The following is an 18871-nucleotide window of genomic DNA, read 5'->3' as shown; positions in this document are numbered from 1 at the left end:
TCAGGCTAGCATGAGATAAATCCTGAATGTGGTAGTCTCTAAAAAATCTATTTGTGTCTGCTTCTTTGCTCATTATTTATTCAATTTATTTGAATAATAAATGTGCCACTAATCAGTGGTGCTGGTGAAAACCCCTTCTTCTTTTAACCTGACAACCAAATTTAGTCCACTAGGGTTGCACAGGCTGTGCAGATCACAAGCCTAGAAAAGTAAGTAGCCTCAAGAAGTTGTATAAGATGTAGAAGTGGTGAACCCTGAATCAACACAAAATCTGATGTGAGGCAAATGTGTGGTGAAAAATGTTTCATAGGAAAAAAGAACATGGGTCCAAAATTTTTTTCAGTCATGATTAAGAAATGCAGAGGTATGCTGAGAGTAGAATTTGCTTTACAGAGCTTCCTATGTTTATATATCATACCCACACATTAAAACTAACACCAAGCATTCACCTCTCTGAAGCCTAAAGAGTGGGATGTGTGAATATAGCTGAGAGGCCAAGTGTAACACATTTCCTTGTTTTCTTTCCTTTAGGGATATTTTACATGTCACATCTTTGCACTTTTCTGACACCCAAAGATGCAGTTCACTCTAGTTCTTAAAGGATGGCAGATGTTGTTTGTAAAGGCTACAAGCACATTTTTTTTCTTTTTCATTAAAAGAATTGTTAAAATATATGAGGTCAAATCCCACGGCATCTGGTTAGGCAAAACTCACACTCAGATTTGAGGACTATAGCTTTTTTAAAAAAATTGATGTACTGTGCTGTACATCACTGCAGCTCTGTATTTTCTTCCTTTGTCTCAAAAGGATAAACTGCTGTTTGTTATTGCACAGCATTTTCAAAACTGTGGTTGAGAAGTACTATTACAGAACTATTATTAAAAATGATCTCTTTTCCAGAGAAATCAGTGCTTGCCCAGCCAACATTTGTTTTTGAAAAGAAGGATCGTCTTTTGAAGGTGAAAAGCTTTTTTTTTACTTTATTGATAAAAATTGCTAAGAAATGGGGTTTCTATAGAAATTATCCTAGTAGTAGTAAAAGATTTTAGCCCAGGCTAAGACTTGTAATAAGTGATCTCAAAATAGAATAGGGAAGAGTAGAAAGTACAAACAAGGCTGGTTTTAATGCATATGTGCTGAATTGGTATATTTTGTGTCTTGGTCTAGAAAATGACTGTTCTTTTTTCCTTGACCTTTCCATACCTTTTTTTTTTCCCCCAGCGTCCTGCAGAAGACCCAGTTTGCAAAGCTGAAAATGGTAATAAACTCTTTATACACTTCATGTATAATACACAATGGGTTATTCATAGGTCTGACTGTTGCCTGGGAAAACAGTGTTTGCACCCGTACTTTGTAGGAGCAGGGGCAAATGCCTGTCAGTGGACTAAGACCCTGTGGGTTGTAAAGCAACCTATGTCCTTATATACATGTCCCTGTCTTACCTCAAGAATTCCTCCGTCCTAACTCTCATATTTACCAGAAAGACCAACTCCAGAAGCCCTGAAAATTGACCAAACATATTCATGAGCTTCTCACTGCCTTTTCTATTTGTTTAGGCAGCATTATAGGATAACTTCTCATTCTTAATGTCTTCTGGGCTATGAACTGATTCTGAGGGCTTGCTTTGAGTTCCCTGAACTTAGTAGAAATAAAGAAGACTCCCTAGGGCTTTGTGGCAGGTGTTGACTGAGATTCCAAAGACCTCTTGCTCTTAGGTATTGCCTTAAAGCTGTTCTGTAACTCAGTCCTAGAATTTATTGTGTTCAGGTTTTAATTCTATATCATAAGATTGTGCTGAAATCTCCTACCAACCTGTCTCTGCATAACATTATATTTCCTGTTCTCTAGATTTCATTAGTTGTTCCAGAAAACGTGCAAGATCATCATCTTTTACTTTCCAAAAGTCTGGCACTCAGCCTAACATTGGTATGACATTTAGCTCCTGTCATGTTCTAATTCCTGTAGTTCCGTATTCTTATCTGGTGAAGAAGAGAATAAATTTTTCTGTCTAAGAAATGTTTTTGCACTATAGGCATACTGAAAGTCATGAAAATTAAACACTGATATACTCACTGGTAATTTCCAATAAATACCTTTTTAAGTAAAAATATGTTCTTTTTCCATACTTATATAATATTACACAAAGTTGAAAAATCTATATATTTCATATAATTTTCTAGAGTTGCTCACACAGTCAAGGGAGGAGGAAAGCTGGAAAGGAGCGATATTCCCTGGCTTCTGAAAGAGATCAGCATTTTTTCCCTGGGCAATCCTTAAAAATGTAAAGCAGTTTCCAAAAGGGCTCCTCCTTCTGTCCAGCAAACAGCTAACTGGCAAGGCCCTTTAAGGACTGTATGTTGCTTCCATGGGAAATGCAGACAAATCACTGAGTGCAGAAGGACTGATCTGTTTTTTACAATGTTTATGTAACATATGGATGGGACCAGAAAGGTACTTCTGAATTTAGGCGTTAATATGTTCTAATTATTAATATAAATTAATAATTCATTAATACACATAGTGTACACTAAATGTATTAATACATTATAGTGTACACTATTTTTTGTTTTATATAGTTCTGTGACACACCCGAATGTAGCTCAGAGGATTTAAGATATGCTAAGCTTGGTTTAGTCTGAAAATTATACCGAGATCATACAAAAAAAAAAAAATCACATATATGGTAGAAATTGTAGGGTATTCCTACGATAACATGGGGTGCAGAAGGAAACTTGAGTATTTGACCTCTTGATTGCCCACACTGTTAAAGTAATAGCTCACTCCTTGGTTCTGTTTTGGATCTCTCCAGCTGGAGGTCTCCAGGACAGAATTCCAGTTACAGAGGGGATTAGCTGTGTGCCTGAGCCAGGCTGTGCCCTCAGCCTCAGAGACCTCCCCGAATAAGCAGTATAGACATTACCTAACAGTTTACTTCATAAAGCTTGTAGATAGCAGATAATAATTTACTCTACCGCCACTGAAGGCATGACATCAACCTGGCTAATTGATCTTTCTGATCTTTCCTGTTCTCCAAACAGATGATAATTTCAGTCTCTTATTCTTTCAGATACAGCTCTCACACAGAAAAGAGGGAGATCATCTTCCTTTACCATCCCTCCTACTTTCCCTCCCTCCCAGACAGGTAATTAAAAATAAACATTTATGTAGAAAAGCAGGTATTAGCTACAATAAAGAGGTTTACAGAAATGCTTTTTCAGCAGGAGATAGCTGAAGTGCATTGGACTAGTCTGGTATTTAGACAGAAAAAAGGAATGTTTTAGGAGGAGGACTGGCACTTCAATAGAAGACATGTTTTTTGCATCCTGCAGGGTTGGGGTGGAATCTTTGAATAATTTGCAAATAGGCAATTACAGACTGTGGTACAAATTATATTTGAAAAAAACTAGAATGTACTTACAGTAATTACATCAATAGTTTGCTTGCAATTTAATGGTGATGGAATATAGGAATATAATTTTCTATTCAGTCTTCCACCTAACCAGTGACCCAGGGAGTATTCTCCCACTTAGCACTAACAGGAACAATGAAGTGGTCTTGAATCCTAGTTTATGTCTCTTACCAGAGTCAGGTCCTTGACAGACAGTGGCATAAAGGATTTCTAAACAATTATAAAAGGACACAGCACTGCAAAAGCAACAAACCACACTGTTTCTGCAATGAAAAAGTAGTGATTGTATTTAGTGTATCAGTTGTGCCATTTGAGGACAAGTATGATGTCCTTAAGGGGAAGGGAGCACCTAAGATTCAGAGATGCTTGTGGTGGAAAAGAAAGACGGTCCAAAAAAGGTTACAAGTTTTATTAGTAAATAACATACTTGGCATGGAAATTGGTACAAGTTAGTCCCTGATCTCCTAGTATGAGCAGTGGGTTTTGGATAAAGGGGTAGGGTGAAAGGAAAGAGAGAGATGAATTAGACAGTGAGAGAGAGAGATAAAGAAAGAGAGAAAAAGAGATCACTAGTCCTAGCTTCAGCTGATGGGGTGTCCAGGGCCCTGGTGTGCACATGCACCTGGTACCTTTTTATAGAGAAGTTTTTCCCACCCTGTTATAAGTTTCTCACTTTCTATGCAAATCATTTACCATTAGCAGTCTGTTCTTCAAGTCTTTCTGGAAATGAGTTGGAGGCTTTGGGTGTCTTGGGTGGTCTTGATCCCCCCTACAGTCCATCCCCACTTCTCAGCCTCATTCCTGTGATTGCACTGTGCTGTGTTGTGCTTATCTCCAGGAGCCAGAACAAGGACTTTCGTCCCCCAAAAATGCTGCCCTACCTCCATATGGCCACTTCTCCAGGCATATCCTGTACTTTCACACAGCATGTTATTACCAACAATCCTTGGCTGGCTCCACAGCTATCCACATGTTGGTGACAGACACAATAACCTGCTTATCTTCTAGGCTTTGACAACATAGTTGTCATCACTTTTTTTACTGGCGTTTCATATCTTTATTAAAACAGTGAAAGCATCAATAGTGCATTGCAATCATTATTACAGTAATTCTGAAGCTCTTTTTAGCAGAATAGGACAGGGTACATTTACTTATGCCGAAATGCTTGGGCCTCGTTTATTCATCTGAATAATGCCCAAAACTCAACTAGATGGCATTGCCATTTCAAAGACTTATACAAAACAGCAGCACCCAGTCTCCAAAGCTGAAAAAAAATCTGAGTTTAAAACATTCAATAATATCCAAAACACTTCTGTCTCTGACATAGCCAGGAAAGCTATGGTGCTTTCTGTGCCTAAGTCTACCCACTTGTAAAACTGAGATAGAAAACTTCATTAGATGGATAGGTTAGAATATTGTTCAGATACCTCCAAAACAGGGAGGGGTTACAGAAACATGAATTAATGATTAAAATTTGTTATTATTAATTATTGAAGTTTAATTTCCTTTTCTGTAGTAAAGAAGAATAACATATTCATGACTGCAGCTCTTCTTCGAAGAAACCCTGACTCCATAAAAAGTACAAAAGAAGGTAACTGTCGTTGTAAGAGTTTCTCATTGTAGTTGCACAAAGACATTCTTAACAGATCTAGAAGACATAAAAATATCAGCTATTTTCCATAATGAGTGATAGGCTAAGTGTCTTTATGCAATTTATAGGTTATTCATTTGACAGTGCAAATGTCCTATGAACTCTGGTCTGAGTATCGCTCTGACTACTTATTTCCTGAGTGGACTGAATATAACTGAATAGAATTGAATATACCCTTGAATAGTGAAATTCCATGTTTCTGAGTACTTCTACTCCCAGAGAAGGCAATGAAAAACCCTATTGGTATCTGCAGAGGAGGGATTAAATCTGAAATGCCAGAAGACAGATCTAAAACAAAGCAGTAAATACAAGTATGAATATAAATATATATTTAAATATATAAATAGAAATATATTTTATAAACACAAATATATATGTTTATGTATATAACAAATTACTTTTTTATCCTGATAGGGTAACAGGGGTTGGTTTCACTGCAGAGTCATGTGTTTCAGAAAGCATTACAATTTTTCAGAATATGTAGCAAGTAAACAACAATAAATATTATTTTGAAATGTTTTGAAACTTTCAGTTAAAGAGGCAAGACATACAGGTATAGATTAGGTGTGAAGAAAAAGTTTCTGTTTAAATATTTTGTGTTTGTATTTTGCAAGGATCCTTGTCACCAAGTCAATTGCGGAATGTCATTAGACCTGCCATTTTACAACCCCCACAAGCCATGACCTGTCCTGAAAATCCTGTAGTATCTCTAGTGACTAAGAAAGAAGCATGTGTTCAGGTAAAAAGAAAAATAATTTTCCTGGCTAATGTATGTTTGGAGCTCAAATTAAAAACACACACACACACCCCAAACAAATAAAAAAACCCCACCAAACAAAACAGTGCTGTTTTAAAACAAGTTATTTCACTTTATGATTTTCAAGAAAGTTCCCATACAAGTCTCAGTGGAATTGTTGGATTACTGACTTGATATGGTGTTAAGCTCATGGTGAATGTCTTTGATCCCCATATCACCATTGGCCAATCAGAGCTCAAATCAGTCCAGCAGTTTAATTACCTAGGTAGCCTCATCTCCTCGGACAGTAAGATTGATGGAGAGATAGACAACAGGTTAGCAAAGGCATACAGTGCCTTTGGAAAGCTTCATAAAAGAGTTTGGTGAAATAAACACTTGAAGTACCAAGATCAGTGTTTACAGAGCCACTGTGCTGTCTACTCTCTTATATGGATCCGAATCATGGGTCATCTACCGCCACCACCTGCGACTCCTAGAACGCTTCCATCAATGCTGCCTCTGTACAATCCTAAACATCCACTGGTCAGATTATGTGACCAATACATCTGTTCTAGAACAAGCAGCAGTCACAAGTATTGAGGCCATGTTGCTGAGAACACAGCTGCGCTGGGCAGGGCACGTCTCCAGGATGAAGGACCACCACCTCCTTAAGATCTTGCTTTATGGTGAACTTGCCACCGGCTGTCGCAAGAGAGGAGCCCCAAAGAGAAGATACAAGGACTCCCTGAAACAACATCTCAGCCTTGACGATATTGATCATCATAACTTGTCTATTCTGGCCTCCAGTCAGGAGGTCTGGAGACACACCATCTATAACGCAGCTGATGCTTTTGAGAACACACGCAGGATCACTCTCGAGGAGAAAAGACAATGCAGAAAGAATCGTGCCTTGCAGAATTTACCACCTAAGGAGTCTTTCTGCTGTGCCTTTTGCAACCGGACGTGCCTGTCTCGTACTGGCCTTTTTAGCCACCAGTGCGCTTGTAACAAACGTGGGTAGAGCCCTTCCCAAAGACATGATGAATGTCTTTGAAAAACCATGTCTTCTCTGCGGGCTGTCCCACCTTTCTGATGTGAGGGTTCTGTGGGCAAATCAGCTTTGGGTCTTCTGGATTTTGTTTTTTTAGAAAGTGAGATTTTAACATTTTAATTCAGGGCACTGGCTGGAGGAAGCTCTGCCAACTACCACATATCTACCTGTAACTACCTGTATCTATAGTTGTCTGTCTATCTATATATCAGTGCCTGGATTCTAGAAAATCTGTTTAAGCAGAAAATACACAAGGTCTAATTACTCCATTTGGTTTTATTATTCCTAGCTATCTGAAGACAGCTCTTATTCCTCAGCTGAGTATTCAGCAAGTTCCAAAACAGCAGCGAGGTCATCTACTACCAGAAATCTTTCTATCTCTCAAACAACACAGTAAGTTTTTATTTATTATAATTCTACATAATTTTATCACTTGGCTGATGGCATGCCCTTTCATCCTTCATGTCTAACATAGTACTAAACCAATGTTATCCACACCCACACAGAGTTCAGTGGTGTTTGTGTGTGGTGCCAATGTTTGCATGTGCTAACATGAGCTTCACATGCCATAAAAATGGACTCCAGACTGGAATTAACCTCTGTGGGACAGTTTGCTTCTCACTAGCAACCACCAAGCCAGAGACTATTCGGTTTGCCATCTCTCTTCTGATTGCATATCTGCTACATCTCATAAAAAGGTGTAAAGAAACTCAGGAAGTTTCAGTCTTTTGAGAAACTACTAAAATATGTCAGCATATTGGACCCAAGAGGCATAGAGAAAAACATATAAGATTGATTTGGAAGACCAAATTCAATTGACGCTCTACTTCTGCTCACAGAATATTGTGCTTCTGGCACAAATAGCAAGCTGTGATGACTGTGATAGGCTGGCGTTTCTGTGAAGCGCAGACTTTACAATTTCTGTGTGGGGAAGATGACTTCCTTGGACTAGGATGTTACCCCACCCTCTTGACACTGTATGGGAACGAAAAAGCTCATACTGTTGCAAAAGTGGGCTATTGCCTCTTTCTGAAGACTGGCTTGTGAGAATATTAGGTCTGTGGTTAGCCAGTTTAGTGTCAGCAGGTGATCTTGTGAGTATTAATACTGCTTGCTGATGGTTGATGAGGGTTAATTTACATGGAAGCTGTGAGCATCAGGAATCCCTCTGATATCAGTTGTGATGACAGAATGACTTTTTAAAATTCCTAGGGCCACAGATAACAGATTTGTGATGTTGCCTAATTGTCCTTCCCACCTAAAGAAGGGGGAAAATATGTTAATTGCAAAGGAGGCTGTGCCAGTCTTCTACAGGGCTGGATGGGCCACAGATAAAAGGTTGAGATGCACAATGCCAGGGTTCTAAGGAGAAAAGGGATTTTTAGATGTACAAACAACTTTCATTCTTAATGCTTATCCATGAAAAGAACATCATGAGAGGGCGGATGCTCACTGTGATTTTGGAAGAGCCAGCCTGTCCCTTTTTATTATAATTAACGCTGTGATGATGCCCTGTGAGGACAACATGGAGCCACAGAGTACACTGGATTTTTAGCAGATTCAGAATGATGGTAATGCACATATTGGAAAAGATAAATCAGTTTGTATTGATACTTTTGATCTACTTACCTTCTGTCACCTGCACATTACCTAGGTAAAGATAGGTAACTTTCTCTTCTGAAGTAGATAGAGAAATGCAGTGCAGTGTTTCAGTGTTGACAAGTTAAAGGTGCTTTTCTTTTTTTTAAAAGAGAAATTGGTAATCTGTGGTGTTTGAGCCTCATTAATTCTGTATATCGCCATTGGGGTAAATGTCAGTTTATTTGACAGTTGAAAACTAATTTAATTACAACCAGTGCTTACTGCTCTTCTGAGATTGCAGGAGGGTGTAAATGCCATTCTTCTGATTTGTATTAAGTCACTAATGCTTTAAAATTCTTAAGTAAAATCTTTCTAGCAGAGCTGTTTTCTCATAAATAACAAACAATTTTATTAAACTCCACATGCTAAACTCCACTTTACATGCTAAACAGTAGTGAACACTGCAAGCAGATCATTGCTAAGAAAATATCTTTTTAGGTTTGTTTTTGATTTTCAATCAAGGCGTAACTACTGACATTTGTTTACAAAATAAAACGCAGAGACATATAACAGCAGGGATTGCTGCTGCCTGCAGACATCTCTCTCACTTTCTCTCCTCTTCCGCTTGTTCTCTATATGATATGGTTCTGTGGAGAGACAGAAATGGCTTGTAAGCCCTCTGCAGTTGCTGCAGCTGTCCAGGTCCCAGGAAACCACCACCAGTTTTATTTCCTGGGCTGGCTGTAGTAATGAGCTGAAAAAGAGAAATTTGCAGTTGCTTGATTCGGATTAAAAGTTTGGAAATCTTGTGTCACAAGTGACAGAAATACAGTGCTGGGAAAACAGCCTTCTGGTCATGTATTCAGCTTTGCACAAGGATTTGCTTGGAAAATGAGAGGGTTCAAGGCTAGCACTGTACATTGTTCCTTGTTAGTGATCATGCCTTGAATTCAGTGACTTTATTTTGCATCTCCATGGTAATGTCATCCCTGGTACACTTAGTTCTTGGTATGCAGCAGCATAAGGGTATTGAGCTTTTAATAACATTTTAAGGCTGGTCCTTCCAGTTAACTGTCTCAAAAAATAAAGATTCTGCACTGATTAATTTTTTCTTACATTTCTGAAAATAATCAAGATCCATTTCCCGCATTATTTCTTTGAAACAAGCCTCTAGTTCCTGTTTTTTGGCTCCTTTGGTGTGCTGTCCTTAAGAAGTTGCTACCGGAGCAGCACAGAAGTAGCAGATGAAACTTCAGGATGGAAACCGATCAAAATTCACTGAATTTTAGAGAGGGGTGTGTTTAAGGATAAGAAACTCATTAATTTAAGTACACTTCAGATTCCCTCTTCATGGCCCAAAACATGTATAGGACACTTCAAGGACGAAAAGAGATGTATTTTCTGATTTCTCTCTTTAATTTTTGCTCTTAGTCTTAGTCATGCTCACATCAAGCATGAGAGTATTAAGGAACATTTTTTTCATTAAGTGTAAAATGGAGATAGGTAGTGTTTGGTAAGCCCTTTATACTTGAAGAGATTTCAAGCACACTGCAGTCGTGAACACAGAAACTATGTTTTAGAGGTAATTGTCAAAGTTCTATCAACAAAGCCCAGCTTATTAACAGGAATATCCTCTGAATGACATATGTGCTGTTAAATCCTGCCAAGAATTATAAACAGTGTGAAAGAGAAGTAAGTGGTGCTGAAGTATGTGGTTTGTGACGCAATATCAGATTGTCTTCCTGCCAAGTCATCCTTCTGGAACAGAATGTGACCAAAAAACAAAAAAGCAAAAGCAAAAGCAAACCAGCATCAGAGACAACTTCTACATAAAGAAGTTTACAAGGACTTTTCTAGTGACTTTTACAAAAAATGGACCATGTTAATGTTAAAGTGGGTTTGTAATTAGCAGGTCAAATCACATCTCCATTTATATTAGAATATTCTTGAATTTAATCTCAAAACTACAGTTGTCCAGTACCAAAGGATTGCAAGTATTCTCTTCCCTTTCCTTCCCTTCCCTTCCCTTCCCTGCTCTGCCCTGCCCTGCCCTGCCCCCCCCCCCTCCCATCCGCTTCCCTAACCTTCCCAAACCTTCCCTTCCCTAACCTTCCCAAACCCTCCCAAACCTTCCCACAAAGGGAAAGCTGGAAGCAAAAGTAACTCATTAAAGTTTCTGGGGTAAGACACTTCCCTGAGGAGGAAAAGGCATGTTGTTTTGCTTTTTGTTCTTTGCTTTTAAGGAACATCCTCAATAATCTTCATGAAATGCAGCGGATACTCTCTGTTCCTTTTGTGAAGTGTTACCTAGAGAATATTCTCAGATTCTCTTAACGAATCTCATTGCTTACACAGTCATTTTTTGTCTTTAATGTTAGGTGTGGGAAATCTTTAAAAAGCTTTAAATTATCCTAAATAGCATTCTTATGCTATTTTGTTCCCACAGAAGTCAGTTGCTTGAAGAAAGAAGTGTAAAAACCAGCAGCAGTTCTGATTTTGTGTTTGGGGAAAACATGGTCGAAAGAGTTTTGGTAAGATCTGTAAATGCCAGCAGACTTTTTATCAAGCTTAATGTAATTAAGCGTATAAATTTTTCAGATATTGATTATTTTTAGCTGCTCCTGTTCTTTTAAAGATGGACCAATATGCATTTCTATTTTGCTCGGTTTTTGACCTGAAAAGGATTTTTATAGATATTTAGGTTTTTAGATATTCCATGTAAAACACACACAACATGAAATAAAGGAATGTGGTCCCTACCACTGTATAATTAATTTGCATCATAACTCTGAAGAGATAGGATACCTGAAGGGAACCTGCAAGAGAGATGGAGAGAGGCTATTTACAAGGGCTTGTAGTGACAGGACAAGGAGGGATGGTTTATATTAGATATTAGGAAAAAATTCTTTACTCTGAGGATGGTCAGGCCGTGGCACAGGTTGCCCAGAGAAGCTGTGGCTTCCCCATCCCTGGAAGTGTTCAAGACCAGGTTGGATGGGGCTTTGAGCAACCTGTTCTTGTAAAAGGTGCCCCTGTCCATGGCAGGGGGTTGGAATGAAATGATCTTTAAGGTCCCTTCCAACTCAGACCATTCTATGATCCTGTGATAAATAAGTATGAGCGAAAAATTGGACACCCATCCTAGACAGTGTCATTGCTAAAGCATATTGGGCACACTTGTGAGACAGCTTAATGGATCGAGTCCTGAAGGGCACTAGGACTAAAAGGTGGTTCCCAAGCTGAAGACTGCACCATTGAAAATGGAATTGAAATTCAGTTTCCAATAGAAGTAGAATGAAAACAGTATGCATATCTGCCAGTGCAAAATGTTGGCAACCATAGGTCTGGGTCATGACTTCTGAAATGATAGGAATAGTAGGAATCGAACCACTGAGCACTGTCAGGAGACAGAAGTATTTATTTAGACATGCCTAAGAACCTTTATCTGCAAAACCTGAAAGTGATGGAAAAGTTAAGTTTGTCTGGGAGTTTTAAACTACTCTTTTGGGACTTAAGTGCTTGAACTGGAAATTAGGTGGTACTTCAACATTCTAGTTCTTCAGTGAATTTAAATCCTAGTCCAGGATCCATAGAGAAAGGCCATTCTTCTTGGTAGAGGTACTGATTTTATGATAATAAAATTACTTCCTCTAGAGACTGAAATTGTATCATCTCCATCAGTTTTTACTCTGATGATATTAAAAGTGCAGTTTAGCATGCATTAAATGATTCAATGTTCTATTTGGTATAAAGTAACATACCCATTTTATTTAAATAGGAATTCTTATTTCCACCATGTTTTTCCAGAGTCCTGGGAAGCATCCCAAGCTGTGTAATGAAGCTGATTTATACAAAGGAGAAATAACATCCATGTACATAGGATCTTCTTATGTTAGTCCACAAACAAGTAAGCATACTCAGCAAACAAGTACAGTTAGTTTTATTCTCATGTTTCACTGTATTTTAGAGGATGTCAAATGAGCAGTGGTCAATAATGTTCATCTATTCTCCAGCTTGCAGTATGTGCCAAAATCTGTGTTCAGAAAGCAGCTATATTTTATGTCATGCAAACTGGCCTAAGTTCAGAATGCATGATCTAAGTTACTTAGAAAATTATAGAGTTTTACAGATTATCATTATTTAGTACAGATTATTATTTATTTTTTGAAAAAAAAATGCAGTGAACTTTAAGAATACCTTATGGACCACCTTTTTGAACTTCAGTTTTAAGCTGTCTCCTGCTTGTATTTTGCAACTGCTCACATAAATTACCTCATTATGTTGGATTCTACTTTTAGGACTGAAAGTCCTGTACAGACAGATTTCAGGGGTTGTTTGTGACTCTGATGTGAGATTTTCTACTAGGGAAGCCATGTAAATCTAGGCTGTGAGGGAATCCCAAGGAGACCCTATCTTGAGCCCTCTTGCAAATTTTTGTACCCCTCTTTACTAATGGTTGCACTGGATCCTCTGGTTTCATGTATTCTTACAAGTTAAAAAAAATCCTATGGAAAATGTGTATAGATTATGCAAACAGACAAAATTTTTCAACAATGTTGTTCCTGTCAAATCTTGTCCTTCTGTGTTCCTGTCAAATATTTGTTGCATACATATTACTATTCTGAATATTGGGATGTGTCTTTCCTTCTGTATTAATCTGCAAAGCAATATAACAGATACAATATTTCCAATATTTTGGAAAATCATCTTCTCGTTATTTAGGCCTTGTTTCTGCTTGTTTCCCTATGGACAAACTTCTGCAATTGCAGACAGCCCTGTTCAATTGAGAAAGAGCCTGTTTTGTGAGGCATTTTGTATTCCAGCCTTCTTCTTTTTCTCTTCTGTTTATTGCTTTGGCCAAAAACTTATTAGTAACACTAAATAATGTCCGACAACACAGGTATTATGGAGGTCACAGGGCATCCTGTGTGCTAGTTTTGTTATCCTAAAATATTCCCCGTACAGAAAGGATTTCCTTTTTTTTTTCCCCCTACAGAAAGAGCTTTGTTGAGAAATGCAACACTAATTGAATCAGCAGCTGCTTTTATTTCCAAGCCAATGGAGAAAATCCTGTTAGATAAAGTTGAAGTTATAACTGGAGAAGAAGCAGAACACAATGTATTGCAGGTGTGTATTACATAAAGCCTTGATGGTGAGCAGTTTCGTTGTTCAAAAGAACATCTAGATCTATTACAGATTGAAACAATCTGAAAATAACTTCATCTTATATTTTAATTTTTCACCTTTTCTGAGGTATGCCTCAGGTTATCCATTTTCCTGTAGGCTGGTATTTTCATTTTCATATTATATTTCTTCATTTTATAGTCCCTTTCAGTAAGTGACTTCTTCAGAATTTCATTCTATAGTGGTATTTTACAAGCATCCACACAGTATACCAACAGTAACTAAAGCTTCAAAATTGGAAGTGATTTGAGTAAAGATGAGTTCTATAACAAAACTTTTTTTGGGAAAAAAAGCAATGTGTTTTTAAACTAATTTGTTTTATAGTTCATCTAAAATATCAATTATTTTTCCAACCTGGCAGGACATATCTTCCTAATCTTCAAAATGGTATTTTCTCAAAAAAGAGCAATGGTGCATATGATTTAAAAAATCTTAGCATCATTTTATCTTTGGATAATTCTTCTGTCTTGCCAGAATATGAAAGTTTTACTCTCTTTGGAACAGTATGCTTCTAGTAGTGGTACTGGTATTCCAGGTCGCATAATGTTTGTATTGATTGAGGGAATCAGACTGTAGAACACCTGCACCAAATTCAGCTGTGTTGGTGGATATTACAGATGAAAAATTAATGAAGATGAAATAATTGAAAAAGTAAACTGGAATTCATGCTGAATGCTTTCCATGGTGAGCAAAGTATTTAGCACAGATTTAGGAGACATTTCATTTTAGGTAACAATCGTGATATATCTATTTGTTTATCTTTGTATACATGCATATGGATGTATCAAAAGCCATATCAAAAGTTTAAAACCATAAAGTTTTGGAACCAATAAAACCAGTATTGGCTGGCAATTTTCATCAAGTATTTCTCTTTCAGATCAACTGCAAACTGTTTGTATTTAATAAGCTTTCTTTAACCTGGACTGAAAGAGGCAGGGGATCCCTGAGGCTTAATGACACTTCAAGCAGCAAACATGGAATGTTGCAGTCAAGGCTAAGTAAGAATGAAATAACAAGTACCCCGTACACAAAACACCAAGTAACTTGTACTAATGTTGGCCAGAATATGCTTATTTCAGATCATTTAAAACTGAGAAGCTAGTTTTATTTAAGTCAAGTTGCTGAGAATCTTTTTACCTGATAATGTTTGCTGTGTTGCAGACTGAGGCACTGGGCATTTTTCACTTGGTTTACACAACCACACTCACATATGTTGTTAGGTTGTGTGCACTTCTGCTGCAATGTGTCTTCAGCTCAGTCACCAGTCTGACAGTTTGCTCTTTGTTGATTCTGCTTTTCCAGGAACACTTTTCAAGACACTTCTGGATTGTTGTTTTTACTGCACTGTCATTACACAGTTTCAGCAGATTATTTATTTCCTTTGTGTGGCAGTGTATTGAAAGAAACTGATATATCTGGGTATTTAAAAAAATAAAAAAAATAAATCTCACCAGGGTTTTAGACCAAATTAAAAAGAATAATAGATGAAAATATTACTTGTACACAAGTGTTAGAAAAAAGTGCTGCAGTAAAATTTAAGATTGTTCCAATATCTTATCATATAAACCTTCTTATTTCAGTTATGCGAAATCAAGGCAGCTTGAGACTGATTCTCAACACCCGACTCTGGGAACAAATGGTTATAAAAAGAGCAAACAGAAAAAGCCTGTGCTTCACTGCAACAGACCAAGAGGACCACTCTGTTCAAGTGTTTCTAACTCAGGTAAGTAGGACATAAAAACTCCACCCAAATCCACTGTTCATCTAGGATTCTGAAGTCTTGCTGAAGGCTGGTTTTAACAAATGGCCTTCATGCTGTGCTTAGGTTAGCTATTACATGGCTTTTATTACGGAATGTGTTAGAAGTGCTCTCCTTTGGTATTTTGAAAAACTAGGTGTGCTGATGGGATATGGCCTTAGGACAGACATGTCCAGACTAGCTCACATAGCAACTAATGCAATGGATATCATTCCAGTAATATGCATCAATTACTCTTTTATACGAAAGCAATACTGTAAGAATTTCGACACAAGTAGTTACTTGTTTCTAAGTTACTCTGGTAAAAGGCAGCAGTTTTCTGCCATGGTTCTCAGCACAGTGCTTGCAATAATCCATCTGGTGTAGGACCTCCATTTCTTAACTGAGAAGAACACAGAGTTTGCAAGTCACCTTATGTAAGACAGTAGTCTTGGGAACCCTGGTTTTGTTCAGCAAGGGCTAAGCTGGGGATGGAAATGTGGTGGACTTATTTACAAATAAATAGCATATATGTCCTAGATTGGAAAGTGAGAACATCCACATGATTTCAGTGCTTTCTTACTTCTAGAATCATACTCAGGAATCATTTGGAATATCAAGTACTCCATGCAAACTGAGCCATTTTTCAGGGAAAATAATTTTTAAACTTATTTTTCTTGTAACTATAGAGAAAATAATCAACAGCTACATATTATAAAACTCAGGCTATTTACAGAAACTTGACGTTATCTGTATTGAAATTTATATCTGGATATTAATTATTAGTGTGAATCTAAAATGGATGGTTGATTAAAAAGGACAAAATACAACTCTTTCATTATTTTTTTAAACTTCTCAGTCAGATCTTCTGTGAAAAATAGAGATTTTTCTCAGTTAGTTTGGACTGTATGCATTTTATATTCTGCAGGCAGGCTCAAAAGATACTGAAGACCTGTATGCAGCAATACATCATCGCCTTGTGGCATTGAGAAGCTTTGCTGAGCAAGAGCCAGATGCTAATCAAGCAGATGCAGAGTCAGAAATAGCTTTTCAGCCATTAAATTGTGATAGTGATGATGAAGATGATGAAAAAATAAATCCAGTGAGCAGCAGTGGATCTGGTAAGCAGAAGTTTTCCTGGAGATGCTGTAATCCTTTCAGGGTATTTCCTTAAAAGAATGAAAATCAGGCCTTTTGTTTTTCATGCTGACTATAACTTTCATCTGTTACAGATAACCCTTTTTCAGTTAGAATGGGATAATTCCTTTTGGTATTTTGACTTACTGTTATTAGAATGACAGCTCAAGTATCCACATATTTATAGCAGTGGAATACTCTTTTAACAAAAGGCTGAGGTTTATGAAATTTAATATTATCAAATTTTACCTAAATGTTTCTTCAGTATAGTTCAGTAGAAATGACTAGAGATATTGAGTATCAGTTTTGCCTTGAGTAAGTGAAGGGTGAGTCCATTCACATCAGTGCTTAGATTGTTACTTATAGCCTGAAGCACAATATATTTTTTAAGGTATTTATTATGTAGTGATTAACTTCATTTAAAACACTGATTATTGATCAGCTGAAACAACCACCTCCCTAGGAAATTTGCAGGATTTACACACTAGTTTTGCTGGCTTTCTTCAACATGACAAAAATGTAGGTTCCTCAAAAGGAAAAATAACAATAAAACAAGATATAAAAGATAAGATATAAGATATTAATGACTTAATCCTTCTGTTAATACAGCTCACAACAGAGCTGGGGTCACATTTGCAGAAAGCAAGGCAGAAACAGCTGTTAGACTTAAAAGCTCTTCTATTTTAGCAAAAGACAGGTCACGTTTCTGGAGCAAATTCACTTGCTTGTGTCAAATTGCTACAGTGGATACAGGAAGCTGCCAATTATGTTTTATTTTCTAACAGATGGGCTACATCAGGCATGTTTGAGCTGTAGGTCACAGCTTAGTTTCCCTCTGCACCTAGGTAACATATTGTCCTTATATTTGAAACCTTCCTTTCAACAGCTATTCAACAACAATCAGGTCATGGACAGTAATGGCTATAAGTACTGTTTTCCTCAAGGAAATTAATTTTTTTTCCTTTATCATAGAATCATGGAATGTCCTGAGTTGGAAGGGACCCCCTAAATATTATTGAGTCCAACTGCTGTCCCTGCATAGAACAACCAAAGAGTCCCACCATGTGCATGTGAGCATTGGTGAGCGTCCAAATGCTTCTTGAACTCTGTCAGGCTTGGTGCTGTGACCGCTGCCCTGGGGAGCCTGTTCCAGTGCCCGAACATCCTCTGGGGGAAGAACCTTTTCCTGATATCCAACCTAAACCTCCCCTGACACAACTTCATACTATTCCCTCAGGTCCTGTCACTAGTCACGAGAGAGAAGAGATCAGTGCCTGCCTCTCCTCTTCCCCTCAAAGGAAGTCGTAACTGTAATGACGTCTCCCCTCAGCATCCTCTTCTCCAGGCTGAACAGACCAAGTGGCCTCAGCTGCTTCTCATAAGGCTTTTCCTCAAGACCTTTCTTCACCTTGGTTGGCCTCCTCCTGATACACTCTCTAATATTTTTATATGTTTTTTATATTGTGGTGCCCCAAACTGCACACAATATTCCAGATGAGGCCTCCCCAGGACAGAGCAGAGCAGGACAATCCCCTCCCTCGCCCAGCTGGTGATGCTTTGCCTGATGCCCCCCAGGACATGGTTGGCCCTCCTGGCTGCCAGGGCACTGCTCACTCATATTCAACTTGCCATTGACCAGGACCCCCGGGTCCCTTTCTGCAATCTATTTCGTCAAATAGACTGCAGTTTACTGTGCTTGTTCCCATTATTGATTGTTGTCTAACTACATTTCAGTAGCATTCAGTGCTCTAAACAAAGCATGATGCTCTTACACACACCATTCTCTCAAAAATACCTTTTCTCTGTTTAGGAAATGGGAAAATTGTTGGCTCAGAGAACTCCTTGGATTGCTCCCAGATAATCAGGCATTCCCTCTGTAATTTCTAAATAGCCTGTACCGCCTTTTTACAAAGAGTTTCTGGTAACTTGGAAACTCTGGAGTGAGCTTGATTCCTTTCCAGGATTATTGATGATAAGAACTCTTTGTTCTTTTAGGGGAAAAAAAAAAGAGGGGAAAGGGAATGTCAAAGCAGTGTAGGAACACAGATTTACAAGTTAAATATTTATTTTGATTTGCAGAGACTTCTGATAGGAATATTCAGATCACAGCTAGCAAACAGGTTCTGAAATGTGTGGGGTACTGTTTATTCTTGACCTTTTAGTTTAAGCATCTGTCTTTCATTTATGTTCTGTTACTGACAGAAGTTCTAGCAATCCCTTTCAAGTGCTTTTTTAATGGCTTCTAGCATTTCCTGCTTATCTTAATCTCTTCTATTATTTTCAGAGCCACAAGGTTTTAATTTTGCATACATTTCAGTTACTAGTACCCAAGACACTTTACCTTCAGACATTCACATCTTACATATGCCTGTCCCTGGAACTCT

The 18871-nt window shown here is 37.9% G+C and overlaps 1 protein-coding gene across 2 annotated transcripts in view; it reads left to right on the top strand.

Annotated features, from left to right (window-relative positions):
- The window catches only part of RANBP3L (RAN binding protein 3 like), a 33169-nt gene that overhangs the window by 8097 nt on the left and 6201 nt on the right, over nucleotides 1-18871 (top strand). The window contains exons 2-14 of one of the 2 annotated variants that reach the window (XM_064642926.1): nucleotides 901-959; nucleotides 1222-1258; nucleotides 1849-1926; nucleotides 3068-3142; nucleotides 4926-5000; nucleotides 5675-5799; nucleotides 7137-7240; nucleotides 10875-10959; nucleotides 12236-12335; nucleotides 13425-13555; nucleotides 14490-14610; nucleotides 15193-15335; nucleotides 16279-16471. In XM_064642926.1, coding sequence (XP_064498996.1) covers nucleotides 901-959; nucleotides 1222-1258; nucleotides 1849-1926; nucleotides 3068-3142; nucleotides 4926-5000; nucleotides 5675-5799; nucleotides 7137-7240; nucleotides 10875-10959; nucleotides 12236-12335; nucleotides 13425-13555; nucleotides 14490-14610; nucleotides 15193-15335; nucleotides 16279-16471 — 1326 coding nt within the window. The remainder of the gene's footprint in view (nucleotides 1-900; nucleotides 960-1221; nucleotides 1259-1848; nucleotides 1927-3067; nucleotides 3143-4925; nucleotides 5001-5674; nucleotides 5800-7136; nucleotides 7241-10874; nucleotides 10960-12235; nucleotides 12336-13424; nucleotides 13556-14489; nucleotides 14611-15192; nucleotides 15336-16278; nucleotides 16472-18871) is intronic. The other variant, XM_064642927.1, reaches the window with a different exon arrangement.

The sequence above is a fragment of the Pseudopipra pipra genome, chromosome Z, assembly GCF_036250125.1.
Source record: "Pseudopipra pipra isolate bDixPip1 chromosome Z, bDixPip1.hap1, whole genome shotgun sequence".
Taxonomy (NCBI): Eukaryota; Metazoa; Chordata; class Aves; order Passeriformes; family Pipridae; genus Pseudopipra; species Pseudopipra pipra.
The sequence above is the reverse complement of the archived record's forward strand: the minus strand, read 5'-3'. Positions and strand labels throughout refer to the sequence as shown.